The sequence below is a fragment of the Rhincodon typus genome, chromosome 10 (assembly GCF_021869965.1).
Source record: "Rhincodon typus isolate 14 chromosome 10, sRhiTyp1.1, whole genome shotgun sequence".
Lineage (NCBI taxonomy): Eukaryota > Metazoa > Chordata > Chondrichthyes > Orectolobiformes > Rhincodontidae > Rhincodon > Rhincodon typus.
This window is the reverse complement of record NC_063341.1, coordinates 65,061,218-65,079,634: the sequence shown is the minus strand read 5'-3', so window position 1 is coordinate 65,079,634 and position 18,417 is coordinate 65,061,218. Positions and strand designations below refer to the sequence as shown.

Here is an 18,417-nt window from a genome sequence, read left to right as displayed (position 1 = left end):
ATTGGAAAGGGAGAGAACATTGTTCAGAAGGGGACCAAAGAAATAGGGAGTCATTCATCACCTGAAAGGTCAAGGAATCTAGTCCTGAGGACCTGGCTGCAGTTCTGGACAAAGTTCACTGATCTCTCAGGAATAATCTTGGTCAGTTAAACTGGCTGCAATGCCATATCCTAATCACTTAATCAGCAAACTCACACATGGCTCATTTTACTACACCCTTCTCACACAGCAATTGGCAATCAGGAGGACGTGTCCTTAACATTGATATGCTGCACCTGACCTTCATACGTTTAGCACTGCTGCAGACCTCAGGCCCAAACCTTGTAGCTTCACCATTCTTTCAGCTATTCAGCTGTAAATGGCACATCACCCATAGTAGCGCATTCTCTTCAGCACTTCCATCTATCTTGCTGGACAAAGTGACACATAACAGGAGTTTGAGAAGAACAATACAGCACAGGAACAGACCCTTCAGCCCTGCAAGCTTGCGCTGACACATTTTGCCCTTCCATATTTAAACTGTCTTCACTTAGAGGATCTGTATCCCTCTATTCCCTTCCTATTCATGTTGTCCAGGTGTTTCTTGAGTGCTGCTAATGTGTCTGCTTCCATCACCTCCTCTGGCAATGCATTCCAGGCACTTGCCACCCTTTGTGTGAAAAATTTGCCTTGCACATCTCTTTTAAAATTCCCCCCTCGCACCTTGAACCTGAATCACCTAGTAATTGATGTTCCAGTGAAAACAAATCCAGTCTATCCAAAAGGTTCTTCATAGCTAAAATCCCCCATATCAGGCAACATCCTGGTAAACATTCTCTGTACCCTCTCCAAAGCATCCACATCCTTCTGGTGACCAAAACTGTACACAACAGTCCAAGTGTAGCCTAACTAAAGTCCTATTAAGCTGCAGCATAACTTGTCTATCCTTATACTCAACACCCCTTCCAATGAAGGCAAGTATGCCATAGGCCTTTTTACTACTTTACCTACCTGCATAGCTACCTTCAGTGATCTGTGGACCTGCACACCCAGATCCCTCTGCATATCAATACTCCTAAGATTTCTGCCATTCACTGTATAATTTCCACCTGTACTTGACCTTCCATGTAGACAATATCAACTGCTTTTCCCTCATCAATCATGTTTGTCACCTCCTCAAAACACTCGATCAAGTTAGAGAGACATGACCTCCCCGCACAAAACCATGCTGTCTGTTGCTAGTAAGTCTATTTGTTTCTGAATGCATATAGATCTTGTCCCTGAGAATCTTTACCAATAATTTCCCTACCACTGACGTGAGAGTCATAGGCCTGTAATTTCCAGGATTATCACAGTTATCCTTCTTAAACAATGGGACTATATTGGCTATTCTCCAGTCTTCTGAGACCTCAGCTGTGGCCAAAGAGGATATAAAGATGTCTGTCAATGCTCCATCAGTTTGTTCTCTTGCCTCCCTCAATATTCTGGCATTGATCCCATCAAGACCTGAGAACTTGTCTACTTTAATACTTTTTAATACACACAACTGCTCTTGATTTTTCAAAAGCAACTTGGCTTAGAAAATTGGACACTCCCTTCCCTGAGATCATCTCCACCAATTCCTTCTCGTTGGTAAATACTGAAACAAAGTATTCGTTTAGGACCTCACCTACCTCATCTGGCTCCACACAGATTTCCTCCTTTGTCCTTGAGTAGGCCTACCCTTTCCCTGCTACCCTCTTGCTCTTTATATAAAAAGCCTTGGGATTCTCCTTAATCCTGTTTGCAAACAGTTTTCGTGACCCTTTTTAGGCCTTCTAATTCCTTGTTTAATTCTTTCCTACTTTCCTTATATACTTAAGCATTATTAAACTTATTTTTATATAAATGAAAGCATTGTAAATTGTGAGGATGGTGTAGAAATCTGAAAAGAAACAGACAAGATAGCTTAAGTGGGCAGATAGGTGGCAGAAGAAAGTCAATATGGAGAAGTGTGAGGTGATGCTTTTGGGAGGATGAACATGGACAGACAAAATAAAATAGGGGTATAATGCTTAAGCAGTGCAGAAGCAGGTGGACCTGGATTTTTATGTGCATAGACCACTGAATGCGGCAGATCAAGTGAAGAGAGCACTATCATGAATTTAATAAGGGTACAGGGTATAAGAGGAAGGGGTTGTGCAGAAGTTGTACAAGATACCTGGTATGTTGTGTGCAATTCTGGTTGCCACACTGTAGAAAGGATTCAAACACAGTGGACAGAGGTCAGCACAGATTAACAAAATTGACAGAGATGAGTAACTTAAATTATAAGGACAGGTTGGAGAAGATGGGACCGTTCTACTTGGGGAGAAGGCAGCTGAGAGGAAATGTGATAGAAGTTTCTAAAATAAAGAGAGATCTAGGTGGAGTAATTTGGAATAAACTGCTCCTGCTAGCAAATGGATCGAAAAAAAATCTGGGTACAGATTTAAAGTTATTTGCAAACATAAACGTGATATGAGAAATAACTTTTTCATAAAATGAGTGGTTCAGGTCTGGAACGCAGTGCCTGCATGTGTGGTGAGACAGTCTATGTGACATTCCAGAAGGCATTAGAGGATTATTTGAATATGAACAAATGTGCAAGGTTATGGAAAAAGGCAGGAGACTGATACCAAGTCATAATGATTGTTGGACAGCCAGCGCAGACATTATAGGCTGAATGGCATCCTTCTGTGCTGTAACAATTGTGTGATTCCGAATTACTCACTGAAGAATACCCAGTCTCTGACCCGTTCTTATAGCCATTACATTTATGAGCTGATCCATTTAAGTTCTGGTCAATGGTAAATCCCAGAATGCCGATAAGGGATTCAGTGATGGTAATGTACTGGAGTGTGAAGGGAAGTTCTTTTCTTGTTGTAAATGGTTATTGCCTGACACTTGCACGATGTGTATGTTACTTGCCACTTATCAGCCAGTTTCACTGCAGTCATCTTGCTACGTGCAAGCACAGACAATTGCAATATCTAAAATGTCACAATTGTACTGAACACAGTGCAATATTTGTCGAATGCCCTCATCTCTGAACTTATGTTAGAGGGATAGTCATTTGTGAGCAGCTGAAAATGACAGCTATTGGATACCATCTGAATAATCCTTTACAAGATGAGCTCAATTGGTGAAATGTCTTCCCCAAAATTCCAATTAATTCCACTTTTACTAGCATTCCTTGATTCCTCATTTGATCAACAGCTACCTTGACGTCCCATCAGTTACGCTCACGTTGCCTTTAAATTCAACACTTTTGTGCGTGTTTGAATCAAGACTGCAATGTGCTTTAGAGCCAAGTGGCCTTGCTGAAACTTTGGAAGCGTACTGGTGTCCTCCATTGGCTGATAAACAGAATGCTACAGTTGTAATGGATGATGGATGCTCCTGCTGCTGGTCTTCTTGCAGCTGGAGCTCCCCTTCCATCTTGATCTTCCTGTTGTATTATCTTGGAGTGTGGACAAGCAAAGTCCATACTGATTTGAAAGATCACAGCTGAAAATTGGTGATCAGATATACAATTCTTCAAAGGCATAAGAACTCTTGTAGTACAGTGGTAGTGTACTTAGCGCTAAGCCAGGAGACCTGGGTTCAAGTCTCACCTTCTCCAGGACTGTATAATAAACAGGTTGATTCAGGAAAAAATACTAATCCCTACATCTGGCACAGGTTCAAGTCTCACCTGCTCCAGATGTGTGCCTGAACAGGTTTATTTTTTTAAAATCCACTGTCTTTCACTACCTCTCTAACAGATTTGTTGCTGCAATTTGGAGAATTCTGTCTATATTAAATAATTAAATGTTAAATGTGATGTAAAACCTGAGACTAGAGTAATATGTAAAATTATCAAATAAAAACCGAAACCAGAGTTTTGAGGAAGGGTCACCAGACCTGAAACGTTAACTCTGATTTTTTTCTTTATAGGTGCTGCCAGACCTGCTGAGCTTTTCCAGCAACTTCTGTTTGTGTTGTAAAATTATCACTTCTGCTGGAAAAAAAAGTCTACAGTTCCCATTCCAATTTAAAAATATCTCAGGTCATAGAAATATAGTGCAAGTAACTACACTATTATCTAATTTTACATTTATTTCAGAAAAGTTCACCAGCAAAATAATTTACATTTGTTTTAATGGTGGAACTGTTGACTTTCTGGTAGAACTGATAAAGGCAAGGTGACAAGTATCAAGGTTTCTCATTTTACCTATTTACGTCCCTTATGAATTCCCCAGAGGTTGTGCACCACAGCAGGGCTTAGATTGTTTTCATTCCCTTCTAAGCATCTAACTCTACGCTGGAAGGTGGCGGCTTGTTTCTCTGCCAATGGGGACAGGTAGAGCTGCATCTCCTAGTTAGATGCCAAATTAGCATCGCAATGTGACTAACATCATGAACTACCAACTTTGCATTCTTCTGACCTGTGTTATCATTTTTCATAATGTAATGATCAGTGCAGGCTGTACAGGAAACCTACCATTCAGTTTTCATCATTTTTTGGGCCTTCTGTAGTGCTGAAACCATATGGAGCTGAATTTCGCAGCTATCAACTCCAACCAACTGAATCATTTTTAGTGTGTACTCGTTCATGGGATGTCGGTTTCAGTGGCAAAGATGACATTTATTACCCAGCTCTCTCTTCCTGGAGAAGCTAAGGGTAAAGTGTCTTTTTGAACTGTTGCAAGTCACATGGTAAAGTTGCTGCTATAGTATCATTTGGGTTAAAATAATAAAACTTCCAGTGTCAACGAAGAAGCTACAATATAAGTTCTAGTCAAGATGGTGTGTAACTTGGACAGGAATTTGGAGCTATTGATTTTTCCATGTGCCTTGTTTAGATAGCTTTATTAAGCTGTCAGAGATGCCAAGGCAGGTACTGTGATGTATCTTGTAGATGGTAAATACTGCATCAAGTGTACATCAGTAGCAGCAGGGTAAATGTAGTACAGGTGAACGATTTGTTTTGTTGAGAATGTTGTTCAGCTCTTTCAATGCTTTGTGAGCTAGACTCATGCAGGCAAATGGACAGTATTCCATTACGATCCTGTAGATCATGAAAAAGCTTTGGGGAGTCATTCACCACAAAATCTCTGATATGCTCTTATAGCCACAGTATTTATGTGGCTAGTCCGATTGTTTTTGTTCACAATAATTCTCAAAACGTTTATCCTAAGGTATTTGATGATGGTAAAGCAAGATAAGACTATAAGATATTCCTTGGTGCAATATCATATCAAATCCAACCACTCTTGCCTCTCCTCTAAAATTTATCTGTAAGCCATATTTATTTGAGGACCCAGCAGAAACTGAATTAAGGAGATTCCTTAGAGACTTGGTGCTGCTAGATAACACATGATGCCTACAACTTCTCGTTGATGAAACAATAGCTTTAAAAACCTTGTGGGTCACATCTCCATCCTTTTTTCCCTGGGGAGAGAGCTCAATTCTGCTCAGTCTTTCCCGATGGGTGTACCTTCTCAGTGATATTCTCTGGCGTTGCTACAGCCATTTAGTAATATGAAAATCAGAGCAGTGCACAAGACACTAATTGTGCCCTCATCAATGTTATGTGTACTGAATGCAACTTCTTTGTTTCTGTTGTTTTAGAAACTAATTCATGGGGTTTTTGTTTTGCACTTTTAATCATTTTGTTAATCTGCATTGCTAGCTTTAATATGTGTTTCTATTTCTGGACCCTTGGCAATTCTAACCCGTTAAGACTTGCTTTCCAATGAGTAGGCAGCATCTTTATCCTTCTTTATCATTTCCCATTTACATGCCCATTCAGTAAGCTCGTTTGTACTTTCCTCAGTATGAATGGTATCCTCCGGTTTGGTGTGGACTGCACTATTTGATAATTTGCGTTTGTTTCCCCAAGTCTAGATCATTTTGTAAAAATTGTGGACAATAATGGTTCTGCCACAGATCCTTGTGGAACCCCAGTTTTCCACACTTTGCAAGACTGAATAACTACCTTTAAATATTTCTATTCCTACTTGCTAGTTTGCTTGACATTCAGATGTCTTATCTCCAAACTCCACATACTCTGATATTAATCATGTGACTACCATATGGTCTTTTAAAAATTTGTATATAATTTACTGAATAGTATTTTGTAATGTATTACAAAATGTGATTTATGCCATGCAAGTTTAGAGGTGTCAGGGAATTTTTATCTTTTTCATTGTCTTAGTTTCTGGCTTTGGACTAAAATTCTTCTCCTTTAGCATTAAACTAGCCATGAAAGATGATGAAATTCAGAAGTTGAAGTCAAGCCTGATGAACAGCAAATTTTCAACACAAGAATGTGGTGACGTTTTGGGTAAAAGTTGTGATTTGTTGGATAGTGCAAGTCCAGAACTAATCTCAGACAGAAATAAGAAAGGTAAGTCATTATTTGTAGATATGGAGAAGAGAATAAAAGTGAAATTACCAATTTGTTCACAGTATGGTAGTAAAGATCTTAACTTTTTTGGTTTTGTTAGAAGTGCTGTGAAAATATTTTTTAAAATATAGATATTGTCTTTTATCCTTTTATAAGTAACAGATTGGCTATTGACTATTTCATCCCGGTTTAAACTATAATAGCGATTGATTGAAGTGTATTTCTCTAGGAAGGGACTGAAGGAAAAGCGGCAAATAGGGAGAAAGAGACTGGTTGGATTAAAGGGGGTTTTTCTTTCTTTTTAGTAAAGATTAATTTTACATTTAAAACCAAATTTGAAACAATTATATACTGAACATATTGATGAGAATTTTAGATGTATAGAAAAAAAATAACTATTTAGTCTTTACCTGCCCCTCATAGGGAAGGTTTGTTTTGTATCTCACTGAAGGAAAAATGTCTTTGAGTTCTGTTGCTACAATGGTCTAGATTCTTGTTGGTGAAAATGAAAATTAACAATGAGGGATTAATAGTTGGAGAGTTAGAACATGTCCTCATTTCTAAGAATTCAGGATAAAGAGACAACACCACAGCATTCGCCTTAATCTTGACAATGGGACTTTACATCAACACAAACTCTCAACACTAATTTAGCAGTACTGATCAATTCAGCTGCATAAAATATGATAATCAGATGTTTTATTTGTTAAGTTTCAAGTAGGACCAGGAGGCTGAAGCATTAAACAGCAGGAGTTTAATTATGGAGATGTTTACTCCATAGGCAGCAAAGTTAAACTAAGCTGTTTTCGCCTCAAAATGGCTGAGAATGTCATCATTAACAAGTGACCACGCTTAAAGTGACAATCCACCATACTTGCACAAATGCAGAACATCCCTCTCCCTTTACGTCAGAGCTTCCCGCAATTAAAACATTTGCAATTTTATATATAAAACAGTCAGTCGGTAAGACTTCCTGGAGGTCATTGATTCACGTGTGACTGTTCACCCGCCTCAGGTGTCTGTTTATTTTTCTTGTTGGCTTTAACGTCTGGTGTTTTAGTTATACTAGGAACATCATCTGTCATTGTATTTTTCTGAGATGACTGAATGTTCAGAGGCTCACACAATATCGTGGTATTCTCCACTGAGGTACTGTCTCCCTCAGACTCTTCAGTGACTATTCTGTCCAAATCTCTATTTGGCACAGTTATTTGTGGTTCTTCTATTAATGTTGTTCCTGGCACATTGATTCTGGATGCCAAGTTTTGATCTGCATATCTTCTCCAAATTACATCTGTATGGTACAGGAAACCGGTCCAGTCTGTGCTTCACTGATGGCTGTTACTAACTTCTTGCCAGTGGTTTAAATCCTCACCAACGCTTCTTGACCTTTTTGGAAAATATGGTGTTTGGCCTTGTTCTCTTGTTGGAAAACCTGATTCTGATGTTTCCAGTCAAGTGTCTTTTATCATATGTGGTTTCGGCAAATTGAATGCCATAGCAACTGACGCTTTAGCATGAGCATTGTATTGTCAAGTGGGTTGTGTTCCGATATGTCTGCCTTTAGGATGTTTCATTATCTAAACAAACCTTTCTGCCAAGCCATTTGTAGCTCAATGGTAAAGAGATGATTGGATATGTTGAATTCATTTCTTCTTTAGATAGTCCATAAGTTCCTGTAATATAAACCCGTGGACCATTATCACTAACAAGCTATTCTGCATAACAAAATCTCTCTCAGATTACCCTCAGTCTTTTAATGGTTTTCTCTGAAGATGCCATCTTTGTGATGGCAACATCAGGCCATTTAGTATCTGTGTAAAATGACTATTAAAAGCATTTGTCCTTCAAAAGGCCTGGTGCAGTCAATTTAGACTCTTTTCCATTGCCTTTCTTGTCATTCCAAAGTCTGTGATAGTACTGTTGAAGGTAGTTTGCAAGGTGTTGCGCAATTTACAAACATTCCTGCCTGCTCCTCAATGTTAGAGTTGAGGCCTGGCCACAAAACAAACTTCTGTTATTACCTTCATTCTGACAATGCTACAGTGACCTTTGGTGGTTGATTTCACACATTTCCTTAGCTGTGGTGGAATGATGATCTCATTCCTCATTGGAGACATCCTCCTTGTACAGGTAGTTCCAGCTTCCATGTTATGCATGACTTCAGTCCTGAGTTGTTCCTGTGATCTTGCCACAAAGTACCAAGTACTTTTGATCGTATTGGATCATTTCTAGTGTATTTCTGAGCTTGCCCTGCTGTTACCAGACTGCTACTCTATTCAAAGTAGAAAATGTCTACAGAAAGACTGTTTGTAGTTGACTCATTTGGCAAATGTCATGTAAAGAGCCCATTAGTATTCCCATGTAAGTTGGATTGCTGATATTTAATTGTGCGAGCTGATAACAATGCCCACCTCTGCATACAGCTTGCTGCTATAGAAGATATCCCTGTATGAAGCCCAAATATTGAGAACAAAAGCAAAGTTGCTGGAAAAGCTCAGCAGGTCTGGCAGTATCTGCGAAGGGAAAAACAGAGTTAATGTTTCGGGTCCGGTGACCCTTCCTCAGAACGGAGGCAGTCACTGAGGAATTTGATACGGCTGTGGAAATGAGTTTTAGCAAACACTTGGTCAAACACCAGGAGTGACAGTGAAATTAAAGTTGGTGGGCAAGAAGAGAGATTGGATCTGAGGATTGAGTCACAGGACCCAAAACGTTAACTCTGTTTTTTCCTTCACAGATACTGCCAGACCTGCTGAGCTTTTCCAGCAACTTTGTTTTTGTTCCTGGTTTACAGCATCCGCAGTTCTTTCAGTTTTTCCCAAATATTGAGGCCTGTTTTCTGTTGATAGGGAAAGTTCCCAGCCATACAGTTATTGATGGAATTGACTAATGTCAAGTATGGTTCCTTGAGCTTCTTTATCTATCTTTTTTCTGCATTGTTTAATGACGTTAATGTGAAAACTGTTGGCTTCTCTTCACAATTGGGTAATATGTTAGAAATAAGTGCTCCCACTCCATATGGTAATGCTTTGTGTATTTAGTGCAATGGTAACTTTGGGTCAAAATTGATCATGACCTCTGACTTTAATAAAGCTTCACCTTGTGTAAAAGCTCTTTCACATTCGTCTTCCCATTTCCAATTCTTGTTTTACCATAATTTATTATGTATACAGCATGAATGGTTGCAAGACATTGGGACAAACCTGCCATAGTAATTTAGCAAGCCCAAAAATGATCATAGTTGGTTGTAATGTTTAAAACCTTCAAAATAGGTTTTGAAGATGACCTATTAGTCACTTAGCATCAATGATATGGCCTAATTATTTGTTGAGAGATGTAAAAATACCACATTTGTCTTTTCTCAATTTTACGTTGTAATCTTGGAGTTTCTTCAGAGTAGCATATAAATTGTGGTGATGCCTTTTTTCATTTCTCCCTGTGACTAAAATATCATCTAGATAACCCTGAACTCCTTCCAATCCACTTAAAATGTGATGACAGCGCGTTGAAATAACATAAGTGCGGATGTTATTCCAAATGGAAGTCTCTTGTATTTGAATAGTCTTTTGTGTTACAATCATCAAGTATTTTAATGATTCTGGACCTACATTCATCTGGAGTTAGGCTTGACTAAGGTAAATGTTTACTGTATAACTGACCTCCAGCTAGTCTGATAAATAGCCATTGATTAAAGGCAAAGGGTCCTATTCAGCACACAATGCTGGATTAACAGCAACCTTAAAATTGCCACACGTGTACCAAGCCATCTTCCTTCATCATTGGCACAAGGATGTGGCCCAATCACTCAAGTTTACTGGTTCAAGGACTCCCATCTTGACCAACCTCTCTAATTCTGCCTTGACCTTTGATTTGATTGCATAAGTCACTGATCTCGCCTTGCAAGATTTTGCTTGATTTTCAATTTGATGGCGATCTTTTCCTTGCTTTCTAGATCTCCTCTGAAACAGTTGCATATTTCTTTAGAATTTATGATCGCTTAGTCTCGGTACCTGATGAGCGATTTACTTTACCCCGGTTGAGTTTGATTTTATCCAGCCATGACCTTCTCAATAAAGCTAGAAAATGTCCTTTGGCAATGCATAAGGACAAATCTTCAGACTGACGAATAACTGAACATTCACAGATACAACCCCTTAAAAACACCATTTTGCATCTGTACATTCTTAGTACAAATTTGATTGTTGCAGTGTAGTATGACTCAGCTGCTTCTTATACACACTTTTTTAGGTATGAATAAAACTACCACTCTGTCCTCCTCCATTCTTACCAGTTTACCATTTAGTAAAGGAGTGACCCAATATCAGTTGGTGTTGCTAGCAATGGCCAGTGTGTTTAATAACAGCTCCTCTTTGGTCTGAGAGTCTGAGCTGTTTTCATGCCCTTCTTCTATCATGGAGATTTTCTTCCTACTTTTTCATTTCCGTACTTTGCTGCATGTTGTTCATGTTTCTTCCTCCAACATACCTGTTCAGTGTACTCTTTCTGTTGTGGTTTCCGCATATAGCCTTTTTATTCCAGCAATTTGCTGCTGCATGATATGTTTCTCCACACCGATGGCAGTTTTGAGTCTGCTTTGGCACTCATCTCACAGCCGCCATTTTATGAACTCTCATGCTCGAGCTTAGCTGTTGAGCTTTCTTGGCTGCTAGTTCCAATGAGACTGCTATTTTCAGTGCTATCTTTAAGTCTAGGTTCCTTTCCAACAATAATCTGGATTGCTTCAAATCTTAAACCACACATCAGTCAGTCTCTGATACCATTATTTATATTGTCTCTGAATTGACAGAATTCTGCTAATTTCTTGAAAACTGCTATGAGCTGGGAGTTAGATTCACCAACATGCTGCTTGCTTTTGTGGAATCTGAACCATTGAGCAATCACCAATGGTTTTGGAGGGAAATGGTTCCATAGAATAGCCACTGTTTCTCTTATATTTTGGGTTTCTGTGGCTGGTCCAGACTCCTCCATTGCTTTAACCCCCACCTTCAGAATACTTGAGAATACAGAGACAACTATATATGCTACAATTTTGTTAGCTGGAACAAAATAATGAAATTTCTGTGTATAAAAGTTTCAGTTCTCTATATTGTCATCGTACAATGCTAAAATGTCCTGCTTTTTATTTTAAATGTGAAGGAACTGCACAGCATGATGCATCACAAAAAATTTTGCCTTGCCTCACTTCATGTTTAAAACAAGGTATTCCTGAAGCTGCCTGCTTCTTTCCGAGTCTACACCCTTAGCTCAAGACAGTTCCACCTTGTAGGTTTCTCATTACTGGTTGTTCCTTCAGAGCAGAGCACATGGCAACTATCTTCTGCACTGTTCACCTGTTCCCTGGGTTGTTTTTTTTTTGGCTGTCTATATCTGCTTTCATCTCATCACCAGTTTTCTTCTTGTGAAGTTGCAATAAGGACCAGGAAGCCAAAGTGTTAAGCAGCAGGAGCTTTATTTGTGAAATGTTTACAGGTTGTAAGGTTAGTCAAAGCTGTTTCCCACCCAAAATGAGTCATGATGTGATCATTGTCACCATGATCAGACTCTTTAAAGTGGCAGTCCATCATACTTAGAAAATATACAACACTTATTTGTGGCCAGTCAGCTGTTGCCATAGGTCAGCATTATGATAATGCAAAATCTGGAGGAAATGAAAACTCTTTGATCTAAATTCTGAGGGGACACATCAGCAAGCTCAATTCCTAAAAATAATTTGCTTCCATGTTGTAACAAATGATCAAATAGTGATTCACAGCCCTTCTGCTCCTCTCCAGCTATATCATATTGAGTCTCATTTCTCATTTACTGCAGGATTGAGACCAACTACCTCAGCACAAATCTAAGTATCACAGTTGACATTGTTTTGAAAAGTAAGCTTTCAGGCGTTGTAACTTTATTTAGTTTGGAAAATAATTCTTTCTTTTGCTATTTCTAATGATTTGTCAGATGACAGAAGGTCCATGGAGCAGCGCTTAGAAGAGGAGCGATGTAGACAAGTAGAAGTTGAGAAGCTGCAGGCACAATTACTAGATGCTGAGGCTACAATCTCAATGTTGCAGACTCGGATGACTGAACAGATAAATAATTTTGAGCAGATACAAGAGCAACTTTTGGAAAAAAGCAAATATATTGGAAATGTGGAAGAGGAGGTTCGTAAAATTACACATTCAGATAAAGAAATGTTTCATTTACAGCTCCATGTTGGTGGGAGGGAAACAAAGCCAGGGGCCCAGGCCAAGGGCAGCACCAGGACTCCTGATTTCTTTCTCAGACCTACATGCGTGCACTTTCCTGTGTGAACTTGCATATTAAGCAAGATTGCAGGATGAGTCTACTCCCTCCTCCTCTCCGGGGTGAACTGTAATGCCATGTCTATTGACTTGACTGACATCAACTCTCCCTACATTGAAATTGAATCCAGGGAACCTTTGGTAAGTATAAATCAGCCCCAGAGTACTTTTGATTTATTTTACCTACTTAACAAACATAGGATTTCCATACCAGTTATACTGATTTATTACTATTTTGATTCTGAGTTTCATTGTTGATACATATGTCTAGTAATTTAGATGTTAAAAAAAGATGGTTTGAGATTGCACTCACTGGTGATAATTGCAGAAGTCATGCAACACCAGGTTATAGTCCACCTGATGAAGGAGCTACCCTCCAAAAACTTATGATTGCACATAAACCTGTTGGACTATAAGCTAATGTTGTGTGACTTCTGACTTTGTCCACCCCAATCCAACAACGGCACCTCCACGTCATGGTGATAAGTGGTAATAGGTTTTTTTTTGGTGATAGTGGTGGTAGTAGCAGCAGTCTTTATAGTACCACTGCCACTATTCTTGGTTCATTGTTAGGTTGTTTGTAACTTCAAAGAAAGTTTGGACTCAAGTGCATACTTTGAATTGCTTACATTTCTAAATTGTCGAAATGTGTATTTAAATTGTTCAAAGTCTTGTGGAACCATTACAGCACAGAAGAAGGCATTCAGTTGTTTGTGTCCATGCTTCCCTTCCCAAGGAGCGATTCATATATTTCCATTCCTCCAGCCTTCCTCCATATCCCTCAACATTCCTCCTCTTCAGAAATTTTGAATATTTGAAAGGTATAGAAAGATTTATGACACAGAAAAAGGCCAATTTGCCCATTGTGCCTGTGCCAAATTGAGCCAGCCTAGTTCTATTATTGGGCAATTGGTCCATGTCCCTGGAGGTTAAGGGACTTCAGTGGCATATTCAGAGACCTTTCAAACAAGATGAGTCTTTCTGTCACCACAACCCACTCAGGTAGTAAGTTCCAGACATCTATCAACCCTGGGTAACTTTCCAATCCTTCTACCAATCTGTGCCCCCTAGTTGCTGTCCCCTCTGCCAGGGAAATTACGGCATTTTCATCCATTCTATCCAGGACCCTCAAATTTGTACATTTCAATCAAATCTCTCTTCAACCTCCTTTGTTCAAACAAAAACAATCCCTGTCTATACAATCTTTGCTTACAGCTGTAATTTTCAGTTCTTGAGAAAATTTCTGTCATGAGATTGCAGCGATTGTAACTAGGTCAGCTAGCTGGATCTCATAGAATGAGAGTCCCCTGATTGGGGCTGTTAACCTGGCCCAATTAGAGCCCTTGCAGACATATAAAAGGAGTGAATGTCTCTTACGAAAAGCAGCTGATTCAGTTACAGTTGACTGTTGTAAAAAGCTCTGACCCAAGCTTAATGGGGCGAAATTGATTTTGAGAGATTCACCTAGATTGGCTCAACATTTTTCAATTAGAAAATGGCTGCATGAATGAAGTCCTAATTAAATACTTGGAAATCTTCCAGGAAGGTCTAGCGACCATCAGAGGAGCCAAGGCCACATTGCATCTTGATCAGGAAGTATTTCCATGATTCTACAAGGCCCACCCAGTGTCATTTGCAGCACCGGTCATACAGATTTTGAAGCCTGATGGATTGGTTAGCCTTTGTGGGGATTTTAAACAAATGCTAAATCGCTCTTCGCAGGTGGCTATTTGATTTGATTTATTGTGGTCAAATGTACCAAGATACAATGAAAGTGTTGTTTTGCATGCTCTACAGGCAGATTGCGCCATACAAAGTGCACTAGGTAGCAGATCAGAGTACAGAATAATAAAGCCACAGAAAAGATGCAGAGGGAGAGATCAATATTAACATTTGAGAGCTTCATTCAAAAGTCTGAAAACAGCAAGGAAGAAGCTGTCCTTGAATCTGTTTGTATATATATTTTTAGTGGTTTTAAGGCAAAGATAGATATTTGAACAGTATAGAAAATCAGGGTTATGTTGAGCAGGCGGGTAAGTGGAGCTGAGTCCACAAAAAGGTCAGCCATGATCTTATTGAATTGTGGAGCAGGCTTGATGGGCCAAATGGCCTACTCCTGTTCCTATTTCTTATATTCTTATATTCTTATGTATTCAAACTTTTATATCTTCTACCCAATGGAAGAGGATGGAAGACAGTTTAATTGGGGTGGGAGAGGTCTTTGATTATGTTAGTTGGTTTCTCAAGGCAGCAGGAAGTATAAATACCCAGTCCCACAGATAAAGGATTTATACAGAAAGCTGGGCGGGTGATTGTCCTTCATGAAGTTGGACAAGAGCCACGCTTGCTTGGAATTGCATTTAGACCACAATTCCCAGAGTATGCTATGATTAATATGATAAGGGCATATACCAATATACAAGACTGCCATTTTGGGTATTGTCAGCCTGTTCAACAGATGATGGAGAACATTTTGCAAGGTCTATCTCCAGGTTGCCATCTACCCAGATGATGTCTGAATAACAGGGAAAATAAGCTACACTTAGAGAATTTGGATATTGTCCTAAGGCATTTTTTCAAGGCAGGCATGTGCCTAAGAAGGGAAAAGTGTGTGTTCCAGGCCTTCCAAGTGACCTGCTTGAGCTAGAGAGTAAACTAGACTAGATTACACCCATTGGAAGGTAAAGTGAGGGTGACCAAAGGTGCCCAGGCTCCCACGACTGTCCAGCAATTTGTCATTTCTTTGATTGGTAAATTGTTATGGAAAGTTTGTACGTAATCTGGCATCCATCCTGGTACCTGTGCATCCACTCCTTAAAAAGGGTCGACCTTGGAAATGGCCGCATAGATATGCTTTCAATGAAGTATCATCCTTTAAGGTGTTGGCAAATATGATCCCAAGAAAGATCTGGTATTGACATGCGATGCCTTTCCATAAGGCATTGTAGTGGTATTAATTCATAGGTGGCCCAATGGAGAGGAACGTCCAATAATGCATCCAGGACTTAAATACACCCAGATAGAAAAAGGAGGATTGGCGGTCATATTTGGAGTCAGGAAGTTCCACCAATACCTTTATGGACAGAAATTTATGATAATTACAGACCACAAACCTCTACTTGGTCTGCTGAAAGAGGACAAGGCAATGCTGCCCATAGCTTCAGGCTGCATTCAGCGGTGGACTGTAATATTAGGTAATATTACAAGTTAGAACAGCGTCTGGAAGGCTGAGTAGCAAATGTGAATGTATTGACCCACCTTCCAGTAACAGATGCACCACTGTGGTATCCCAGTGGTAAAGTCTGCCGTGGTATTAAATTTTCTGGACATGCTCCCAGTCACAGCTGACAATATCAGACTTTGGAAGCAGAAAGATCCAGTCCTTTCAAAACTGATACGACTGGTATTGATGGGAGAAACCAAACAGTTTTCACAACTAGATCCGACACCTTTTTGGACCCAGAGAGACAAGCTCACGTCAGAGAATAGCATATTGTTATGGCAAACAAGAGTGATTGTCCTGAGCAAAGATCATCATTAAATACTGACTGAACTCTATCAGGGCCGTGCAGGCAGTCTCCAAAATGAAAATGTTGGTGAGGAGTTATGTCTGATGGCCAGGCTTGGATGTAGACATAGTCGCATTGGTAGGGCAGTGCCCAGATTGTCATCAAGGTCAGCAGCTCCCCCATATCCGTGAGAATGACTGGGTAAACATTGGACTCAATTGCACATCAACTATGTGAGCCCTTTCATGGGTTCAATGTTCTTAGTCATTGTAGATGCTCACTCAAGATGGGTGGGCATGTGTAGAGTCCATTCGCCAAATACTAGAATGACGATAGAAAAACTGCACACATCTTTTTCAACACACAGAGTCCCAGAAGTGTTGCCTATCATTTACCAGCGGGGAATTTGGTTTTTTTTCTTAAAGTTGAGTGGGATTCAACATACAAGGACAGCTCCATACCACCCATCATCAGATGGCATGGCAGAAAGAGCAGTCCATACTTTGAAGGCTGGCTTGAGGAAATAGCCTACAGCCTTGCTGGAGACCAAGCTGTCACGGTTCTTATTTGATTATAAGACTACTGAACATACAACAACGTGGACAGCGTTGACAGAATTGCCAGTAGATAGAAGACTCCACACCAGGTTAAGTCTGATCTCCTGCTTCCCCCAGGTCCAGGATGATGAAATGGCATCAGGAACGCCAACACAGTACACAAGACTCCACCAAGAGAGGGAGACAGTTGGATGCAGGGAACAAAGTTTGTGTAAGGATCATGGAAATAGCCCCATATGGGTACGAGACATGGTCGATGTGAGGTCAGGATCAGTGATATTTAAGTTCGGGTAAGTGCGATGGTCCTGAATAAGCACGTAGACCATATGAAAGCCACAGATTACAAACAGTGCAAAAGTGAAACATGCCCTGAGCCTCAAAACATTCAGAAATGCTGCTGGAACCTGTGGATTCACACTTTCCATCAAATGTTGTTGAGTCATCTGAATCAGAGGTGGACATGACAGATGTAGCCAACTTGATGTCTTTGCCATTGGAAGAAGAGGCTGAAATTCTACCGAGGCGCCCCAGATTCAAGAGGCGTTACATGTTGTCCATGTCAGACGCCGAGTTGGTGGAACCTGACTTGGTGCTATAACACCCCTGGAGGCTCTCCAAGAAAAAGGACCGGCCTATGTCTGTGAATTCAGAGGGGGAGGGATGTAGTGATTGTAACGAGATCAGCCAGCTAGATCTCATAGAATATGAGTTCACTGATTGGAGCTGTTAATCTGCTCTAATCAGGGAGCCCTGACTGACAGATCAAAAGGGTGAGCGTCAGAAGTACTGACATTTTGGTACCTGACTCTGAATGAGGCAGTACTAAAATCGAGGACTATTCATGTGTAAACACAGAGTGACTCGGTCACAGAATACTGGCTTCTGTGGAGTTATTTCAGAGATTACCAGAGCTGCACACAGTACTCAAGTCTTGACCTAATTAGTAATTTTTAAAAACAACTGCATAACCTCCCTGTTCTTACATTCTCTGCTTTAGTTAACAAAGGAAACTATTTCAAATGGTGCCTTAACCATCTTATTGGCTAGTCCTACTATCTCTGGGATCTGCGGACATGTGCTCCAAGGTCCTTTCCTACATCTACACTTCACGGTATAATTCCATTTGTTTAAGTTTTTCAAATGCATCACCTCACACTTGTCCCAGATTGAATTCCATTCGCCACTTCCTTGCTTACATGACCAGTACATTGATGTCTTCCTGCAGCTCACAGTCATGTCTTATTTCAGTAGATTGAAAGCCTTCTGAAAGTCCATGTAAACCACATCCACTGGCTCCCCCTTTATCAACTCTACTAGTTACACCCTCAAATAAATCGAGTCGATTTATCAAGCTGGACTTTCCTTTCACCTTTACGTAAATCCATGCTGACTCTGTCCAATCCTCTCACTGTTTTCCAAGTGCTCTGCTTTTGCACCTTTCATCATGGACTCCAGCATTTTCCCTACTGCCAATGTCAAACTAACTGGTTTATAGTTTCCTGTTCCCCTCTACCTCTCTTAAGTAGTGGAGTTACATCAGCAATGCTCTAATCCATAGAAATTGTTCCAGCATGCCTCAAATCTTGAAAGATGACCACCATTCCATCCTGTACTCTAGGGCCACTTCCATAATAAGTTGGGATGTAGAT

The 18,417-nt window shown here is 40.0% G+C and overlaps 1 protein-coding gene across 2 annotated transcripts in view; it reads left to right on the top strand.

Annotated features, from left to right (window-relative positions):
• ccdc18 (coiled-coil domain containing 18) overlaps positions 1-18,417 on the top strand; it is a 250,198-nt gene that overhangs the window by 166,373 nt on the left and 65,408 nt on the right. For both annotated transcript variants that reach the window (XM_048601698.1, XM_048601699.1), the window contains 2 exons: positions 6,234-6,391; positions 12,359-12,561. In XM_048601698.1, coding sequence (XP_048457655.1) covers positions 6,234-6,391; positions 12,359-12,561 — 361 coding nt within the window. The remainder of the gene's footprint in view (positions 1-6,233; positions 6,392-12,358; positions 12,562-18,417) is intronic.